This window comes from Aotus nancymaae, unplaced genomic scaffold, assembly GCF_030222135.1.
Source record: "Aotus nancymaae isolate 86718 unplaced genomic scaffold, 86718_ANA_hifiasm-v0.15.2.pri h1tg000007l, whole genome shotgun sequence".
NCBI lineage: Eukaryota > Metazoa > Chordata > Mammalia > Primates > Aotidae > Aotus > Aotus nancymaae.
In genome coordinates this window covers 20201923-20219786 of record NW_026988418.1, presented here as the reverse complement: position 1 = coordinate 20219786, position 17864 = coordinate 20201923, and the positions used below count along the sequence as shown (strand labels likewise).

Sequence of the window (17864 nt, the reverse complement as noted above, 5' to 3'; positions counted from 1 at the left end):
GAAATTTGGGGAAGTGAGAATGTGACTAGATAATTGTTCAGAATCCTAGGATCCTACTCTCTCTCTCTCTGGAAAGTGTATAATCTATCTCCTTTTCTAAATGTTCTGTAGCCTGGACTTAGTTCCTACAGATCTAGGCTTGGATCTTGTCCCCACCACCAACTGCAGTAGAGTTGGATCCTGAAACTTTATCTCCTTATGTTTCTTTTTCTTAATGTCTAAAACGGGGCAATGATAATATCTACCCCATTGTGTTGTGAGGATTAAATGGGAGAATTTGTGTGAAAGTAGAAGGTCTGACACATGTTAAGCATTCAATGATGTTTGCTGTATGGAGGTTTCACCCAAAGGATGAGGGGTGAAAGGAAATTAATGGTCATGAGTAGGCTCTTGATCATGAGCTCCAAGTGACCAAGAGACCACTGAATCTTAGGGATGGAGAGAGTCTTAGTGATGGAAAGCAATTGGCAAGCACTTTTGTACAGAAGAAACCTTGCTTCATACAAAATCACATACAAAGAGCCAAGAGATGAAAATGATCAGTGTGAGCTGCCTTTGGTGAAACAAAAGCATAGGTCTCAGAATCCTGCTCATCTATGCCCTGTCCTGCCCTCCCCTCTACAGATGAGAGAACTGGGCCCAGTGGGTTAGCTGTTAACAGTCTTGTATATAATCTAACAGAGCCACAACTTGGAAATAGGTCTTCTGATTGGCAGCCCAGGGAATAGGGCCTCAGATCTATTTTATTGATTTGGAATGGAGCCAAGATTTAACAGGTGGGTAGCCACATTTATGATCTGCCTCTCAGCACCCTTTAACTCTAAGCACCTGTGGGAATGGGTATGAAGGGGACGTCAGCCACCTGCAAACTTTATAGAAAACAAAAGCTTCCAGAGCAAGGCATCTCCACCAATAGGCCTCTCCCTCTCTGCCAACCACACCACAAAGCCCTGAGAGCCTCCCTGTTCAGACTTACTTCAAAGTGGTATGTCAGGAAGTTGTAGGGTTTCCGAAAGTACTTCTCATCATCTCCATAGTAGAGACGTTCACAGGTGGGGTCGTATCGAAGCTCCCTCCATTCCCCGTTGTATACTGTCTCACACTGGCCCCCGAAATACCTGGCATCATACACACTCTGAGCATCTTCCCGGGTCAGGATATTGTACCTACATTGAAAAAAGCAACTTCTAAATAGCTAGTGGATGCTGGGCTTAATACCTGGGTGATGGAATGATCTGTGCCGCAAATCACCATGGTACACGTTTACCTATGTAACAAACCTGCACATCCTGCACATGTACCCCTGAATCTAAAATAAAAGTTGGAAATTTAAAAGAAAAAGAAAAAGCAGCTTTTAGGAGAGAGAATTGAAAAGGCAAAGGTAGCATAAAATTTTGTCTTCTGAAAGATGTTGTAGCTGATTCAAGTAATAGTTTCTCACTCTATGTTCTGTGGAGCCCTGGAGTTCCGTCAAGTAGCTTATGGGCCACTTAAGGTTACACTGGGAGACTAAATGGGCTGGCCTGAGCCTTCAGTTTTCCTTTAACCAGATCATCTAGACAGCCCCATTTAGCATCTAGAATTGTACTCCCACATAGGAAGCACCCCTAAATATTTGTTGAATAAGTTAGAGAATATGCACAAATATCATGAATCCAAGGGCAGCAGCCAGTCTGGGCCCATTTCCCATCTATGCCACATCTAGCTGTGTGACCTCAGCCATATCATTTAACCTCTCTGTGCCTCAGTTTAGTCATGTGTAAAGCACTTCTTAAATACTACTGCCCTCATAAATGGGTTGAAGCATGTAAAGAAATCATAACTGATTTCAGCATACATTAAGGACTGAATAAAAGTCATTGTGGTGGTACTTGTTAGTATTAAGTATAATCGTTAGTATAAGGGCTCTGCTGCTAAAAAAAATAACTGAAATATTGGATTCAATTCATAGTGCTAAGGTCGAGAATTTAATCCTCAGTAAGGCCATTGTCTTTGAGGCAGCATGGGATGTGGAGGGTGCACAGTTTAAAAGTCAGGGAGACTCCTGTTTAATTTCCAGCTCTGCTACTTACTGGTTGTGTGACTTTGAACTCTAGAAGTGCTCTGCATTTTATTTTCCTCATTTGAAGAATAGACATAATAATACCTACCTCTCATGGTTTTCTGAAGGCTGAGAATATGAAGCTAAACCAGCAGTAAAGTACATACTAGGCATTCAACAAATTACACTTACTTTTCCCTAGCCTGATACTCTTCCAGAAATATTTCTCCATACTTCCCTTTCTAGACTATTTAAAAATCATCTCCCCAGGCTCCATGTTTTATTATATGGACGGTTTTACCACATTCAGATAAAATAATGTCAAGCAGGTGAAATACAGCTTTAATTTTCTAAAAAGGGAAAGTTAACAGAGTTGGCTAAGAGTTCTAAGACCTGACAAAGCCTCTTATGCTACAGATAATATTGTTATTGCTTGTTTTTGTCTCTCAAACTCCTATTTAACCTTGAGGAGCCAACTCAAATGTCACCTTCTATCAACAGCCTTCTTTGCATGCTCTGGACAGACTGCTGTTTTTTCCCCTGTGTTCCCAAGGCATGCAGTGACTACCTGTGGCATAGCAGTCATCAGGATTGTTTGTGCCTTCTGTGAAAAGACACAAGGCAGGAAAGGAGCAGTAGATAAATTGCAAATAAAACCCACCTCAAAGGAATAAGTGGATAATTATAGAGCACCTGGCAGGTTGTAGAAATTCAATGTATGTTAACTTCCTTTTTCTCTTTCTTTCTCTATCTCTTTCTTCATATGAGTGGAAGTGATGTAATAACTACAATAAATTGAATACATACTCTACTAGATGTTTAGCATATATTAGCTTTCAACCTCATGACAATTTTGCAGATGCAGAAATTGAAGCTCAGAAAAATTAAATAACTTGCCTCCAGTCATAGCTACATTTTTTCCTATACTTTGTTGATAGTAAAATCTGGGTTCCTTCCCTCTACTTCCCCTGAAGTTTCTGTCTTCCTGACCATTAAACGCATTTCTACCTGTAGCTTATAAATACAGCCTCTTAACAGACCAAACAAAACTCAAAGAAACAGTAATCCCTAAGAGTGTACTATAACCTCTAAGCATAAAGCCTACATATATTTGGAAAAGATGGTTGTGAAAGCCCCAGAGAAAAGGGAAAGGAGTAGTCAAAGAAGTTCTACCCTTTGGAAATCTACTACGTGGAAATATCCACATGTGTACAAAACTATGTGTACAAGAATGTTCATTGCAGCATTGTGTGTAAGAGGAAAATATGAGAAAGAATCTAATTATCTTTCAATAGGAAGTAGTCAAATAAATTATTATGTAATTATATTATTGAAGAGTTGGAATTTTTTTTTGATAAAGGGCCAGATAGTAAATGCTTTAAGCTTCGCAGATCACAGGACTGTGTTGCAACTACCCAACTCTGTCATAGCAGGGTGAAAGCTGTGTTCCAATAAAACTTTATTTGTAAGAACAGCAGGCTGAATTTGGCCCTCAGGCCATAGTTTGCTGACTATGTTATAGAAGACTATGCTGCTTATTAAAAAGAGGTAAAAATTTGGGGGAAAACTTAAAACTGTACTACAAAGTAAAATCATGCAAGTTACAGACAATATGTATAGCATGGTCACATTTATGTAAAATATACCTGTGTCTACAATACCCAGTACACACAGGTATATTTTCTGTATAATACATATTGTCAATGCATTTTTTTAACATAATCTGGAAGTATCTTCACAAAACTGTAAACAGGGGTCAGCTCTAAGAAGGGAAGAAAGAGAGGGCTATTGGATGGAGTGCAGGTAAGAGAAGATGGAAGAAAACTCTCAATTTTTATTTCAAACATGTAGTACTTCTCTAACAATAAATAAAATTTTAATCTGGGAAATGCTTAAATCAGAAAATCAGATCAAGCAAGGCCTCTAAGATCAGAGATAAATAGAAGAACCATCAAAACGTCAGTGGTTGGAGTGGAGCAGGACCATTTTTCTGGTTTCAGTATTCAGTGTGGGTGAAGCACACTGTTCAGAAAGTGTGCTTGACATGTTTCTAGTTGAATCACGTGGGAGAGATCCATGGTCTGCCAATAAGGAGGGGATTATTTTTCATTTCAACATGTCAATATTTCATACTTTTGTTTATTCTACAACCACTTTTGAAATCAACAAGAAACTCCTTTTATGGATGTTGTCATGGGCTGGATTATGTCTCCCCAACATTCATGTGTTGAAGTTCTAACTCCTAAAACCTCAGATTGCAACTATATTTAGAGATGGAGTCCTTAAAGGGGTAATTAAGGTACAATGAGGTCATTAGGGTGGGTTCTTATCCAATGTGAGTGGTGTTCTTGTAAGAAGGGAAAATTAGCACACAGATATGTACAGAGGGAAGAACAGGTGCAGACACAGGGAGAAGGCAGCCATTGGCAAACCAAAGAGAGAGGCCTCAGAAGAAACCACTCTGCTGACACCTTGACCTCAGACTTCTAGTCTCCAGAATTGTGAGAAAGTAAATTGTTGCTGTTTAAGCCACTTAGGTTGTGGTGTTTCGTTATGGCAGTCCCAGCAAACCAATACAACTGGTATGAAAGAAAACAGAATTTTCTCATTTTTTTATATGCGTGTATCTACATGCTCTTACAGAGTTCAATACCATCAAGTAGGTGGGCTGTGATCTTAGAGCAATTAACCATAATGAATGAAGGCTGCATTTCATGGAACTCCCACTTGTCCTTGAGTGGGCTGCAACAGAGCTGGGTCACTCTGTGACAGTTACTACATCTCCTCATTTCCTTATCTGTAAAGATCCAGCTGATCATATTGATTTGTTTTAATTCAACCAATACTCAGTGAGAGGCTATTACAGGACAAGCTCGGACACAGGGGCCGAGGAGATGAAAAAGCTGGGTCAGAAGCAGCCTCTGCCCTCAAATAGTTTATTTCCAAGTTAGGAGACAAGATCCTAAGCAAAGACAGAGTGGCAGAGGACTAACAATACTAGGATGTCACTATGGGCTAAGCCCTGTTCTGGTACTGGAGAAGCAGAGACGACAAGGAGCCTCTAGCCTGGGCAGATGGACACCCCAACAGATGTCACCAGCCCTGTTGGGTAAGAGCTGGGAGAATAAGACTCACAGGAGGCTCTGGAAGCAACAGGAGGGGACTAAGTCAGCCTAGTCAAAGTCAAGAGCAGGGGAGGGGGCTGTCACAAAGACTACCTAGAGGATATGGTACCTCAATGTACCAGTCTGCATGGGCTGCCACAACAAAATACCACAGACTAGGTGCCCTACACAACAGACATTTATTTTCTCATGGTTCTGGAGCCTAGGAGTCCAAGATCAAGGTCTTGTCAGGGTTGATTTCTGCTGCAGGCTCTCTTCCTGGCTTGAAGACAGCCACCTTTTCGCTGGGTCCTCACATGGCTCATTTACAATGCTTGTGTGGAAAGAGAGAGATCACTGGTGTATCTTTCTCTTCTTATAAAACCAACAATCCTCTTGAAATAGGGTCCCACCCTATGACCTCATTTAACCTTAATTACCTCTCTAAAATCCCGATTTCCTAATTCAGTCCCATTAGGAGTCTCATGGGTTTTGACTGGCTTTTCTTGTCAGGTGCTACTGAAATTGTTCAGTTACTACATGAAGGTGAAAGTCAACCAGCAGCAACTAGTCAAACTGGAAATGAACACCTTGAACGTCATGCTGGGGACTCTAAACTTGGTAAAGAGCATGAGCTCCAAATGATGAAGAGTGGCCTTGGAAGTCTGGATGCAGGGAAGACATTTCAGTTCTGGGCTTAGATGAAATTGATTCTGAAATAAACCTCCCATCTGCCCCATACTCTTTCTGTTCTCACTGCCTTCGACACATAAATGTGGGGGTAGGGGGAGACACAATTCAGAGCATAACATTAGTTAAGGAGTTACCCAGGTAGGAATTTGGGAAAGAATATTCCAGAAAGAAGAAACCAAACTGATTAAGGCTCAGAAGGAAAGAGTGTGACACATTCAAGGAACTGAACCTGAACATAAGGTGAATGAAGAGAAGTTAGAATCAAGGCTGATTTCATCTCAACAGATAAACTGTTGGGAGGTTTAAGTAAGCAATGGGAAAGTGGGGTTAAAGCCCCTCTCTGTCTTACCCCATGCCCATTTTCTCTGCACTGTGTCTCACTGTTAGCCCTGGTTATTGCAAGCATCTACAGTGCAAAGCAGATTGTGAACAGAGCTATTGGAAAGGAAAGGGCTTGGGTCAGAGAAGAGTTATCTTTCTGAGACATCAGGAAGGCTTCATGGAAGCTGCAGTTTCTAAAATGGGCCTTAAAAATGGCATTGGGGTGAGGGGAGATGAGCAGTAGGATAAGGGGACTAAAAGAGATAGGACTCTTAGGCAGTGACATGGGGGGATAGCATGGGCAGTGCCACAGGCAGGACTGGGCAAGCCATCTCTGGGGACAATGAGAGCAGCTCACAGCATGCAGTCCAGGGGAACCCTCCAAAATGGCCCCCTTCTGTCTCTAAAACTAATGCTCACTATTAAAGACAAATCATTCCCTGCTCCTAAATAGCTAGCAGGCAGGGCCTCACCCCAAGGCTGCCTTCTGTGATCCTGGAATTGGTTCGTACTGGGTGCAGTCTTCATCCATGGCCCTGACGTCTTCACAATTGTCCTCATCAGAGCCATCAAGGCAGTCCAGGTCTCCATTGCACAGGAGGTGGCGTTTCAGACAGCGACCTGGAGAGGAGAGACTGTGGCTGCTCCCTGGATTCCTCTCTCCCTTCAGACCCACACTCACAATCAATAAGTCCTTCTGCCTCTGAAATAAAACTCCCATCTGCCTCATGCTCTTTCTGTTCTCACTGCCTCAGCCTTCCTTCCAGCCTCATGAGCTCCCACCTGCAGCCCCCCAACTTGAGCATTGCCTGATTTTCTCTCTCTCTGTAATTCTCCACATGGCAGCCCCAGTGATCTTTCTAAAAGGCCAGTCTGCCCATGTAATCCTCTTGCTCAGTATCCTCCAGTGGCTCCCCATTCCTCTTCTTCCAAATGCCACAGTCTGGGCACTGGTTACCTTCCTGCCCATCACCTATCTCTCTTCCCAAAGCCTTGATGCTGCAAACATTCTGGACTGATTGGGAGTCTCTGATCCCCATGTTTTGCATGTTCTTTCTCCTAGAAAGTTCCATTTTGTTTCCCAAGTCTCTACTCAAGTACAGTTTTGAAGCCCACCCAGACTGCCCAAAGCAGATTTGGGAACCTCCTGCTAGAAAGTTCCACTAAACCATGCACATGTGTGTGCCCATGGCTATCACACCGTATCGTAATTAAGTCCTTCTAGGTCTCTAGACTAGGGGTATATCAAGGTAAGGTGCACTATTTTTTTCATGTCTATGTTAACGGCAGGTAACATACCCTCTGGCACATAATATGTAGCAAATAATATTTGTTCAATGAGTGGATAAATGAATGGATGGTGTCCCTTTTCTAAATGAATCAACAGATGTTCCGACAAAGTTGAAGCAAAATTACTTGGACTGCTGGCTTGGCTTAAAATGCAGATTCCTAGGACCCATCCCAAACTTACAGAATGGCGATCTCTAGAGTAAGGGCTCAGGGGTATGCATTTTAATAATCCCCCTGGGGAAGTGTTTCACATGTCACTTTTGACAGGCACAGCTGTAATCCTGCTGGAATGCTACTCACCTGTCTCTTTACATTGGAAATCCTGCCCACACTGTTCTTGCCTTACACAAGTTGTAAGACTGGAGCAGCTGGCTTGATCCCAGACATCACCACTGCAGATGGTTCCCCCAAACTTGTTTGGCTGCAAGAGGCTCCGGTATCGATACTAAATCAGATTTTGAACAAGACACATTCTTGTCAATTAATCATTCAATCAACCAAGATTTGTGCATCCAGGTCTCAGCTCAACAAGAAATAACTATCTAATGATTGACAGCTGCCTGCAAAGCTGTCTTTTGAGGGATGTGTATAATCAGTGATGTGTCACCAGAAGTGGCACAATCACCAACTGGAATGTTAAATAAGGCCTCCAAGCATCAAATGAAAGGCTTGGACAAGGTATTTCTAGGGTCTTCCTACTTGCTAGGAAGAACCTCTGTTCCCTCTTCTTGAAGCAGTTAAATTCCTATTCATCGTTCGGTAACATTCTGCAGGTTGCTTGCTTCCCTCTCTACTAACACTTGCCATATGAGGTCGCAATTGAGCATCCATGTAGTTCTCCATCTCTCCCACCAGTCTGTGAGCAATTTGCATATGGAGGTAGAGAAGAGAGGATCATGTCTTATTTGGCCTCATACAATTGGCACTTGATCCAAGGTCAGGTACTCAAGAGGCACGTTTAGAAGACATCTGTGGCTTTTTCTTTGCCACATTTCTTCTGGCCCTGGAATTCCCCTCTTCCCTTGGGATATATCTCCTACGGTTCAGGTGAGAATGACCTCACCTCCTCAGTCACAGGGATGTCTGGGTATGAACCAGGCCTGGTTCACCAAAGCATCACATCTGCCTAGTTGTAATCATTGCTTCAGGGATTGGCACATGACTCAACCCCATCCAATTATAGTTCTCTCTGGGGATTTTATTTTAGAAAAAAAACAGCTTCTTTTTCCTGGAATTGTTGGAAGCTGTGGCCATCAAGTTGTAGATGCCTTGCCTATTATGTAGAACGTACCTGTCCAAGAGATAGAGAGACAAAGAGAGCTCTGAAGACATCATTTGAGTCCCTGGGTCCACCTTTGACTGCAGGTAAAGGAAGGAATTTCAATGCACACCAATCTTGGGACTTTAGGGTTTCATAATCATGCTTTCTATATAGTGTACAGTGTAGAAGGAGAGAACTGAACACTAGGATATTCAGAGGAACATGAAGAACTATTCCTACTTTCAAGAAGCTTAAAGTCTAGTTGAGGCCATAAAATGTGAATTAATACAAAACACGCAGTATGGATAGCAACCACACAGTGGCCGATAAGAGGACGTGCAGCCCTGTATTTCCTGGTGCCTCTCTCCCTTGCTCAGCCCACGGGCCCTTCCTTTAAGAATATTGGTATGTGGATAAGAAAGCAATGATTCGAGCAGCAAGAGAAGTGAGTTTCCTGCCTGAATCAATTTCTTACTTGCTGTGTGAAGTATCAGTGGCTGGTACTTTTTTGATTCATTTCTAAATCTGTGAAATGAGGTGGGTGAGCTAAATGACTTGCCTGATTATAATGACTAATATCTTTCCACCTGTGTCCTGCAGTTGACAGAGCATGGACATTGGGGATTAGATAGACTTGGGTTCAAGTCCCAAATTTGCTTACCTACTGACCATGAGCCAGCCACTTCCCTTCTCTGAACTTCTGTCTTCTACTGTGTGAAATGGGTGTAATGGCACTTTCCCTTGAAAGGACTGTGTGACCTCTGAATAAGAGAATGTGTGAAGAAGCCCCCAGCCTTGTTTCTGGTATATTATTGGTGCTCAATAAGCAGAGGTGGTTTTCACGTTGTTACTGTTATCGGTGCAGTCTTTCCAGGTGATTCCATGGGGGAGCTGTGGAGCAATGCAGTTCACCCCTCTTCTTGTCCACCTCTGTCTCCTTAGCTGCTCATCAGCAAAGTGGCAAAGGTAGCAAGGAGAGGTGAAGGTCAAACCTGTCCATAGACCTGTCCTGCCTTTCAGTTATAACAGCAGTAAGAGATTTGTAAACTCTGTGGGGAGAGATTAAAATGAATGACCAGTTGGGGAATATCAGGATATTTTAATTTTCCACCCACACTCTTGCCCCTCAGCACAGAAAAGAAAGGAGTGATCAGCATACAAACATAGAGTCAATTTTCTTTCTTTCTTTTTTATCCTTTCTTCACGTCAGTTTATTTCTAGATGTGCCTTCCAAGAACACTGGTTTATCTGCTACTTCCTCTGTTCAGAAATATTTAGTCATTCCCACTCTTTAAAGTGTAACTGCTATCCACATTAAATACATTTCTTATAATTTCCTTACATGAAGCTGTAACTTCAGCCAAATATATCTTGTTCATTGTTCCTAGACATACTATGTTTATTCCTGGCTGTAGAATCTTGTTCATGGTTTTTCTTCTTAGAATGACTTCGCATGTCACTTTCAAATCTTTCCTTCCTTTAAAATATAGCTTAAAGCCTGTTTTCCCCCAGGAAGTCTTTCAGGATTGTTCACCCTCTTTCTTACAATTCGTACCCCAAAGGTTTGACTTTCTTATGAACTCTTATAGATCTTATTGCCTCCATTTTCTACTTGAAACTTAAGACATACTATCTTAAATTTTTTTCTGTATTTTTCCTTTATCAACAACTAATCTTACATGTTATTTGAGGAAAAGCATGTCAGACTTTTTTTTTTTTTTTTTTTTTTTAATTGAGACAGAGTCTCACTTTGTTGCCAGCCAGGCTGGAGTGCAGTGGCGCGTTCTCGGCTCACTGCAATCTCCGCCTCTCGGGTTCAAGCAATTCTCCTGCCTCAGCCTCCCAAGTAGCTGGGACTACAGGCGCGCACCACCATGCCCAGCTAATTTTTGTATTTTTTAGTAGAGACAGGGTTTCACCATGTTGGCCAGGATGGTCTCGATCTCCTGACCTCATGATCTGCCTGCCTCAGCCTCCCAAAGTGCTGGGATTACAGGTGTGAGCCACCGCGCCCAGCCGTGTCTCAGACTTTTTAACATGGCCACCACTGAGTAGATATCCAATGTCATGAGACTGGAATGTCTAACAAGGACATTATGTTCAGAATAGTGCCCTCCAACTCAGAGGACTATTTGCCATTACACGACATCTATTTTTATTACAGCTTTTTATTATAAATATATTGTGCTTATAATTCCACTTCATTGAGAGTGAGGTTGGGAGCGAATTGTAGAGACATTTATCCAAAGTCCAAAGAAAGAAAATACTGTTGCTTGGAATATTCCAGTTAGGTCATTCTAAATTATATTTTTGCTTCTTTCACAAAAATTTAAGCCTGAGAATTGGTGCGAGGATACCTTAGCATATCAGTTGTACATGCTGTGGGGTGAGGAGTTCACAGTTAAATAAGCAACAGGGATCTGGCACATGCCACTGTTCTGCAGCGCTTTCATGGTTGACTTACAGGGACAGTTTTGATATAGCTTAGTAAGGGCATAAACTTCTCCAAACAAATAACACACAACGTTATTTGAAATCGGACATGGTATGTACTTGTTCCCAAGGACTCCTTTGAATTAGCAGCAGATTTTCTTTCTTACTGTAAAAATTACATTAGATTTTTAAAACCTGTAGCTACCAACTTGATAACGGTGATGGTGGTTACGATTGAGTGCCTACAATTGACCAAATACTTTACATTTCTTTTTTTTTTTGAGACGGAGTTTCGCTCTCATTACCCAGGCTGGAGTGCAATGGCGCGATCTCGGCTCACTGCAATCTCCGCCTCCTGGGTTCAGGCAATTCTCCTGCCTCAGCCTCCTGAGTAGCTGGGATTACAGGCATGCGCCACCGTGCCCAGCTAATTTTTGTATTTTTAGTAGAGACGGGGTTTCACCATGTTGACCAGGTGGTCTCAATCTCTTGACCTCGTGATCCACCCGCCTCGGCCTCCCAAAGTGCTGGGTCTTCACACATTTATGAAGTTAAGTATATTATGGGAATCCCATTTTGAGCTGGGTTAGAATTCCTGTTCTGCCACCTACTGTACATGCATCACTGGGTAAACTACTTCACATCTCTGATCCTGTTTTCTCATTTGTAAAATGAAACATATCTGAGAGTATTGCAAAGATTTGTAATAATACGTGTAAAGAAATCACCACTTTGCCTGGTTCCTGCTATACACTCAACAGTAGTAGTTATCAATGCCATCATCATTCTTGTATCCAGCTGTTGGGCTACTTCAGAAGGAACTGGAGTAAGTGACCACTTGTGTCACTCATTATTCTCCGGGATGGTTCAGTGGGAGGCAGTAGTGTAGAGTGGTCAGCCACTGAAGCTTTTTGGAGTCAGACTGACCAAGTTTTAAATCAAAGCTCTGTCATGTTCTTAATGGATGACCTAAACAAAGTGGATGATGATGTCTGTCATCTACAGTTGGCTGTGAAAGTCAAACAAGATAATTTATTTAAGGCATTTACACAATTGTCTGGTACATATATATTACTTAATAAATAGTGTCTATTGCCATTGTCATCCTTCTTATAGTATCTATACTGGGAATGATGGTGCAAGCCATAAGGTTCATCCCCATTGATTCACTCTTTTCTAGGTTGCTATCAAATAATGAAGATTTTTTTTTTTTTTTAGACGGAGTTTTGCTCTTGTTACCCAGGCTGGAGTGCAATGGCGCGATCTCGGCTCACTGCAACCTCCGCCTCCTGGGTTCAGGCAATTCTTCTGCCTCAGCCTCCTGAGTAGCTGGGATTACAGGCACGCGCCACCATGCCCAGCTAATTTTTTGTATTTTTAGTAGAGACAGGGTTTCACCATGTTGACCAGGATGGTCTCGATCTCTTGACCTCATGATCCACCCGCCTCGGCCTCCCAAAGTGCTGGGATTACAGGCATGAGCCACCGCGCCTGGCCAAATAATGAAGATTTTTGTGTCGCAGGAAGGTTGGTGCCAATATTCCCTTAGGGACATCTCCATGCCATTGCCCATGGTTGGGATTATTAAGATGTAATTTTCTTTTCTAGCTGGTAGATAATGTTTCCTTCCAAGAATGTACATCTTTGTTTGTATGATTTTGAGAAGAAATATATTAATTAAAAAAAAGCTAGGGTGGTATTTCACTTAATAACAGAATTAATTATTTTAAGAATTACTTTAAAGACATATGTCTTTCTGAGTCACTAAGGAAATAATTCTATTCTGATTTAAACTGCAAGTCATTCTCTTGTGCTACCTGCTATCTAAACTAAAATCAATATGGAAAATTTAACTTAGGATGTATAACAGGTTGAATAATGGCCACACAAAGATAGCAAGTCCTAATTCATGGAACCTGTAAAAGTTATCTTATTTGGAAAACTGGCCATTGCAGACATTATTAAAGTTTTTGAGATGAAGATATTACCCTGGATTGCCTGGATTGCACTAAGTACCATCATAGTGTCTTTGTAAGAAGAAGGCAGAGAGAGATTACAGGCAGACACACAGAGGAGAAGACGCACAGAAGAGGAGGCAGCAGTGTGACCGGGGGGCAGAGATTGCAGTGATACAGCCACAAGGTAAGGATTGTCAACACCACCAGAAGCTGGAAGAGGCAAATATCAGGTTGCTGCAAAAGTAATTGCGGTTTTTACTGTTACTTAACGCAAAAACTGTAGTTACTTTTGCACCAGCCTAATAACAGAGTCCCTTCTATCACCTCTAAGAGGGAGCATGGGTCTGCTGATACCTTGATTTCAGACTTCTGGCCTCCAGAACTGTAAGAGAATACATTTCTGTTGTTTTAAGCCACCAAGTTTGTGACAATTTGTTCCAGTTGACTCTAGAAACCAATACAGGATGTCAGAGCAAAATGAGCATGTAGGGATCAGAGACTTTTAAACAGGAGTAGTCTAAGATTCTTCAGCATTTCTCAGATTAGAGAGGCAGAATAACAAATTTCAGGCTTTGATGTTGAATGAGCTAGGTCCAAATTGTATGTGTTTCCACCACTTACTAGCTCTTCAATTTTGAGTAACTCATCAGAAACATTCACTGAGCACCTCTCTGTCTAACAAGGGGTGGGTCTGGAGGCAGGATGACCATTTGCAAACACTGCAAGAACCCCGGTGAGAGAAAAGCAGGGATTAATTCAAGGTAATGGGACAGGGGGATGAAGAGGAAGGCACAGATAGTTATTAGAAAAACAGCTGGCATTCCAAAAGTAGAACTACCATTTGGTCCAGCAATCTCACTACTGCTTATCTACCTAATGGAAAAAAATGTCATTATATGCAAAAGAGACCGTGCTGCATGTTTATAGCAGCACAATTCACAATTGCAAAAATATAGAACAAACCTAAATGCCCATAAGCCAATGAGTGGATAAAGAAAGTGTGGTATATATACACCATGGAATACTACTCAACCTTAAAATGGAATGAAATTAATGGCCTTTGCAGCAACTTGGATGGACTTGGAGGCCATTATTGTAAGTGAAATAACTCAGAAATTGAAAACCAAATATCATATCTTCTCACTTAGAAGTGAGAGCTAAGCTATGAGGATGCAGAGGCATAGGAATAATATAATGGACTTTGGGGGCTCAGGGGGAAGGGTGGGAGGCAGATAAGGGATAAAAGACTACACATTGGGTATAGTGTACACTGTTTGGGTGATGGATGCACCAAAATCTCAGAAATCACCACTAAAGAACTTAACCATGTAACCAAAACCCGCATGTTCCCCAAAAGCTATTGAAATAAAAATAAAAAATAAAAGAAGGAAAGAAAAACAGCTGGCATTCCTTAAACACATATTCTAAGCCAGATGCATGAGAAGGCCTTTGTGTGCATTACTCATGTATTGCTCACAATAACTCTAGAAGGTAGGTACCCTACTACTCCAATTTACACATAAGGAAACTGAGGCACAGAGATGATTAAAAATGTTCCCGAAGTAATAAAGCAGATAAGAGGCAAAGCCAGATCTAAACTGCGGAACTGAATCTTAACATTTAAACTTGGCAGTAATGTGCTAATAGACAAAGTTCAGGCAGTGAGTGGTATGCCGAGTGGGAAGGGAGTATCTAATATAGGCATGTGTGTCTGAAGGGAATTTTAAAACAATAATAAAACAGACTAGAATATACACTGTGTTTTATTATATACGTATTTATTTATGAGACAAGGTCTGACTCTGTCACCTAAGCTAGAGTGCAGTGGCACAATCCAAGCTCACTGCAGCCGCAAACACCTGGGCTCAAGTGATCCTCCTGCTTCAGCCTCCTGAGTAGCTGGGACTATGAGTATGCACTGCCATGCCCAGCTAATTTTGTGTGTGTGTGTATTTTTTGTAGAGGTCAAGTCTTGTTATGTTGCTCAGGCCAGTCTTGAACTACTGGGCTCAAGTAATCCTCCTGCCTCAGCCTCCCAAAATGCTGGGATTACAGGTGTGAGCCATCACACCTGGCTGACCGTGTTTAATTATTACTATGAGCCAGTGATTCGGAACAAAGTCAGAATTTTGATACTCCCCTCTGCCTGAGTGGAGGGCTCCCAACATCCCTCTTCCCTTTATATGTCAGTGGTATTAGGGATCATTTTGAACTATTCAAAACCATTTAGATAGGCAAAGTAGATACACCTCTGTTCATTGGGTGTGTTAGTCTTTTCAATAAATGAAAGTGGAATTCTCAAGAACACACTCTAGGACATCCCCTGGATTATCTCATCTTCTCATGGGCAGCTTGGTATTTTGTTTCTAAACCATTAGTCCTTCCAGATGACCCTCATTAGTGAGCAATAGATTGGCCAGGACCCAGAGAGGGATAAATGTGCCCATGCACAGATGTGACTTTTCTGCCTATGAGCCATAACACACAACTGTTGCAGCCTCACCCAACAGTACCTTACAAACAAAATTGGGAGACGCAGAAACAAGTTTCACATCCATGTACAATGGCTTTCAAAGAACGATTTCTAGATCCAATTTCTCCCCGATCCCTAGACATAGAGCCCCAACAGCTTAATCTCCATTTGAATGCCTAATACACATATCAAATGTGAAATGCCCCAAAACTGGCTGTAAGTGTCTTACCTTTTTGTCCTGGCATGGAAAGCAATCTGTCCACTCTGACCAGCTGCTCAGTTGGCAGGTAACTGCTGAGGGTGTAGCTGCCCGTCTTACTCTCCTAAAGAAAGGAATTATCCCTGCATCAATTTTGAGATGTAAAATATAAGCAAACCAGAAAGCTGTGTACATTTTCCTTCCAGTAAAACATAGTTTGGATGAAATGAAGAATGAACATTTATTGTACTCCTACTTTATGTAGAAATGCCAACAGAAATGAGAGAGTGTATGGTGCTAGAGGGTTATATAAATTATCCCTTTAATACTATATCATTCTCCCATGCATCAAATTATTATAATTTTAGAGAGAAGAATATGAAAGAGGCCTAACAATTTTTGAAGAGTTAAAGTAGCAGAATGCTCAGTGGTTAAGAATGTGGAGTCTGGGGTAAGAGGATTGGGTTTGAATCTTAACCACTTGCTGACTTTGAAAACTTGAGTAAATTACTTAATGTCTCTGAACTACAGCTTTTCCATCTGCAAAACTACGTTAAAAATAACAATACCTAAAAGGGTCATTGAAAGTGTATTGAAATGCTTATGAAAGGGTTACTACAAGATGACTTTCATTACTACATGCTGGGACATTATGTGAATTATTTAATCCCTATAACAATCCTTAGAGATAAATATTATTAGATCTATTTTATGTACAGTGTAAGAAAGCTGGGATTTCTAAAAGCTAAATAGCCTCGAAGTCATCCCAGGAACGAGGGAGGGAAAATCGAAACTACTTGGTTTGATGGCAAAGCCCATTTCCTGCTCCTCATTAGGCTACTGCCTCATTTTATGAATCTGCCAACAGACGTGAGAGAGTGTATCATCTCCAAGGCCATGATCCTTCTTTTACCCCATGCTTCCTCCTCACCAATTAAAAAGCCTACTCAGGGAAAGGGGGACAAGCCACACGCTTGCCTGGCTTCCACGTTATCCTCTTCCCATAGCACCACTGCTACAACTTCAAAGCCAGGTTGGCCCACTGGGAAAAGTGGGAACATTGTCTGTTAATACTAGAATTACCACAGCCTCTGAAAGCCAGGCAACCTCTGCTGTGATAAATGACATGATTATCTCCCTAGTGTAGGAAAAGAAAGTGTTTCAAATCTCATGCTAATTATGTAATGAGTTTGATGAATAATGACACCTAAGTTGAAACTCTGCACAAGGAGCCATGGAAGAGTCCAGAAAATTTTGTCTACCTTTAACTCTGGTTCTCAAATTTTTGGTCTCAGGACACCTTTACATTTCAGCAAATTACTAAAGACCCCAAAGAGCTGATAAGTAGGCTAGATCTACCAATATTCACCGAATTCAAAATTAAAACTGAGAAATTTTAAAAATATTTGTTTAATAACTTATTTAAAATTACAATAACTTATTACATGTTATCATAAATGCACATTTTTGCAAATCCCTTTAATGTCTGGTTTAGTAAAAAGTAGCTAGAATCTCATTTATGCTTCTTCATCCAATCTATTGCTATATATTATTTTGGTTGAAATCTATGAAGAAAATTCAGTCTTACACGGCTATGTAGTTGAAAAAGGGAGAAGTGTTTTAACAGCCTTTTCCAATAACTGTGGATATTCTCCTTTGGTATTACATGAAAACTTGACAAGTGGCAATTTCTTACATGTAAGTTGCATGTGAAACCTGAAAGCATATCAATGAAATTTTTGTTCTCTGTCACATTAAAATCCACTGGTCTCTATGCACTTTGAATGGAACTTGTGCTCATATAAAAATTTTATAACATCAGGCACTTGAAATTGGGAAAATAATGGTTCACTGAGTATGTGCCTTACAAATATTAATGCATTTCACTGTATAAAATCTAAACATCAAACTTGTTAATGTCACCAGTGATCTCATCAAGTTCATGGTGGTAGATATGTTTCCCAAAATTTTAATTTTCTCATAGAAGCTCAAATCTTGTCGTTAGTAGCAAGTAATGTTATTCATTTTCCTTGAAAGGATAGGGTCTCTGCATTTTTTTATACAATGCATGCCAAATATCTAAACCCAAAT

At 41.1% G+C, this 17864-nt stretch overlaps 1 protein-coding gene across 1 annotated transcript in view; it reads right to left on the bottom strand.

The window, feature by feature from the left end:
- C8A (complement C8 alpha chain) overlaps positions 1–17864 on the bottom strand; it is a 63456-nt gene that overhangs the window by 34369 nt on the left and 11223 nt on the right. The window contains exons 2-5 of the mRNA XM_012442817.3: positions 15804–15897; positions 7750–7894; positions 6633–6780; positions 977–1166 (exon numbers count right to left, since the gene is read on the bottom strand). Of these exons, the coding sequence (XP_012298240.2) occupies positions 977–1166; positions 6633–6780; positions 7750–7894; positions 15804–15897 (577 nt within the window). The remainder of the gene's footprint in view (positions 1–976; positions 1167–6632; positions 6781–7749; positions 7895–15803; positions 15898–17864) is intronic.